The 2,558-nt window shown below is 67.4% G+C and overlaps 1 protein-coding gene across 1 annotated transcript in view; it reads left to right on the top strand.

Moving 5' to 3' along the window:
• Positions 1–1,760, top strand: part of LOC120852198 (lipocalin-1-like) — a 3,479-nt gene extending 1,719 nt beyond the window's left edge. The window contains exons 5-7 of the mRNA XM_040225622.1: positions 651–749; positions 938–964; positions 1,634–1,760. Coding sequence (XP_040081556.1) covers positions 651–749; positions 938–963 — 125 coding nt within the window. The 3' untranslated portion in view covers position 964; positions 1,634–1,760. The remainder of the gene's footprint in view (positions 1–650; positions 750–937; positions 965–1,633) is intronic.
• Positions 1,761–2,558: the final 798 nt, after the last annotated feature.

Below are 2,558 nucleotides of genomic sequence, written 5' to 3'. Positions count from 1 at the left end.
CGGGGGACGCGGTGGGCGGGGACGCGGTGGGCGGGGGACGCGGTGGGTGCAGGGTGCCAGCGTCAGTGTGGTCCCACGTTACGGCTCGGTGTCCACGGGGGACGCGGTGGGCGGGGACGCGGTGGGCGGGGGACGCGGTGGGCGCAGGATGCCAACGTCAGTGTCGGGGCGGGCCTTGCCGCTCACCAGGCAACTCCTTGAGGCATCACACTCGGCTCCACTCCTCGGGGGGTGCCTTCGGTGGGGCTCAGGCAGGCATTGGAGCGTCAGGACCTTCCTGCCCGCAGACAGGAGGTCCCATGGGTCACGGAGGGTCCCTGCGGCCAGGAGCAGAGTGGGCATCAGCCCAGGGGCCGGTGTGGACTCCCTCCCGGGCAGACCTTCCATCCTCGGGGCGTTTGCCGAGGGCACTTCCTACCCCGCCGAGGCCGGCCGCATGGGTGCCCCATGCCCCCGAGACTCCTGGGCGGAACTGTTCCTCCAGCCTGGCTCTCCGCCCGGCCCAGGACCCGTGGGTCCAGCCCTCCGCCCGAAAGCGGCCGCTCACTCTCTGGCCCGAGGCGGCTGCTTGCCCCCCCAGGCCGGGACCGAGGTGGCCCCTCTTGGTTGTACCCTTCACCCCCGTGTCCACCTCCTGGTTTCACCGACAGGAAGAAACCCGGAGAACAGCCCGGAGGCCTGGGAGGAATTCACGGAGTTCGCAAAAGCCAAAAGGTTGAACCTGGAGATCTTCAAGCCCCTGCAGAGTGGTGAGAAGCCCACAGGTGCCGGCTGCTGGCTGGTGCCCGTGGCAGGGCCGTCGGCAGAGCTGACGAGCACAGGCCGCAGCGAATGGGGCCCTGTTCTGGCTGGGGTCACATGACGTGCTGGCTGATGGAGGGGCCCTGGGGGAAGGGATTCCCTGGGGTCTTCTGAAATGTGCTTCCTTTTTCTACAGAAACTTGCTCTCCCAGAGGAAACTAGGGTAAGTGAACAGCTGCAGAGCACACTTGGGGTCCCTGGGGCTTTGAGAGACCATGTGGTCGACCCCCCAGGCCTGCTCCCGCCTGGCAGGAGACCCTCCCTGGGCCAGGCAGGTGGGGCGTCTGCTCCTGGGCTCACCCGGCCCCTGGCAGCGCCTTCAGACGGGCTCAGAGTGTCCGTCCTGGGCAGTGGGGAAACCCCTCTGCGGGGGGAGGCTGTCTGCTCCCCGGTGCCCCGGCCCCCGCGTGCTTTGCCGGCAGGTGTGAAGCCCCTCCTCATCCCCATGTGTCACTGCGACTGTTTCCCAATGAGCTGCTTAGGAGGCTCGGAGCTGGGGCGCCCCACGCAGAAAGCTCCGACCCCCCGGTCCCTCACCGGCGGCGGGTCCCTTGGGAGGGTGGAGTTTCAGCCAGCAGCGTGCCCAAGGTTACCTGCCCAGGTGTGAGCAGAGTCAGAATTCAGAACGTTGTCACGCTCCTCCTTTGCCCTCACTGGCTGGAAGTCACTTTCTCACACTTTCGCACGTGGGCTTGGAGCCTGAAGGCAACCTAGTGGAAGGTCCCTCTTTGCTTGCCCAGAGCTCCCTGAGGGCCCCATGGCCCCCGCTGAGGACTCAGAGCATGCTCCCCCTCCCCTGTCCTGGCATCATGACCCGCCCCCTCCTCTGCAGGGCAGGGGGCACCGAGGTGCCACGGCAGCCCCCAGGCAGCGCCTTCAGGAGCGTCCGCCCTGCAGGACGAGGAAGGAGCCCTATTCCTGGGACACGGGCCGCTGCACCCCCTCCCTCCCAGCTCCCCACCCCTCTCCTGGCTTCAAATAAAGACTTTCAGCATCCCCGGTGGTTCTGCTTGTCTATGGGGTCCCTCGGAGGGGGCTGAGGCAGGGAGGGGTGTGGGGGCCGGGGTGGGACCCCCCAGCCTTTCGGGGGGAGGCCCCCAGGTCCGTGCCTGGGCAGGTCTGGGAAGGTGAGTTACAGCCTTGGAGGTGAATCACCACACATCAACTTGTTCAGACATGTTTGGAGGGATTTTTGGTGTTTTCTATAAGATTTAGAGACTCTGATGGCATCCACGAGGCAGTGAGCTTCGGAGATGAGAGGCAGGGCTCTGATGGCCCTGAGCACAGAGGCTGCAGGGCAGGGCGCGTCGGGGCTGCACTGGGGACAGGGGGGCCAGGGGCTGGAGTCGTCGGGCTCTGAATGGGAGAGCCCGATGGGCAGGTGTGAAGTGCGGGCGTGACCGGCCGCTCGGGAAGGGGAACTGCCTGTGCCCGGCCGCGGCTCCCAGTGGCCAGGATGGCACCGAGCCGACCCACCGCACCTGGGCCTGGCTCCCTGGTCTCAGAAGGGAGCCGGGGTCTTACCCAGCGTCTGAGGGTCTCCACGTGGCAGGCCCTCCGGACGCCCAGCTGGGGATGCAGCGCCAGCCCCGAGGTCATCTGCGGCGGGTGCGGGTGCGCCTCGGGCGCGGTCACTCGGCTTGGCCGCACTTGGGGCTCACAGGGGCCTGCTCAGCTCCAAAGGGCAGCCTGTGGGCATGGGGTTCCCAGACGGTTCATCTGGGGAGGGGCCCAGAGGGGTCGCACGCAGCCCCTTC

The sequence above is a fragment of the Oryx dammah genome, unplaced genomic scaffold (assembly GCF_014754425.2).
Source record: "Oryx dammah isolate SB20612 unplaced genomic scaffold, SCBI_Odam_1.1 HiC_scaffold_25, whole genome shotgun sequence".
Classification (NCBI taxonomy): Eukaryota; Metazoa; Chordata; class Mammalia; order Artiodactyla; family Bovidae; genus Oryx; species Oryx dammah.
Note: the sequence above shows the minus strand (reverse complement) of the source record. Positions and strands in the feature narration are given on the sequence as shown.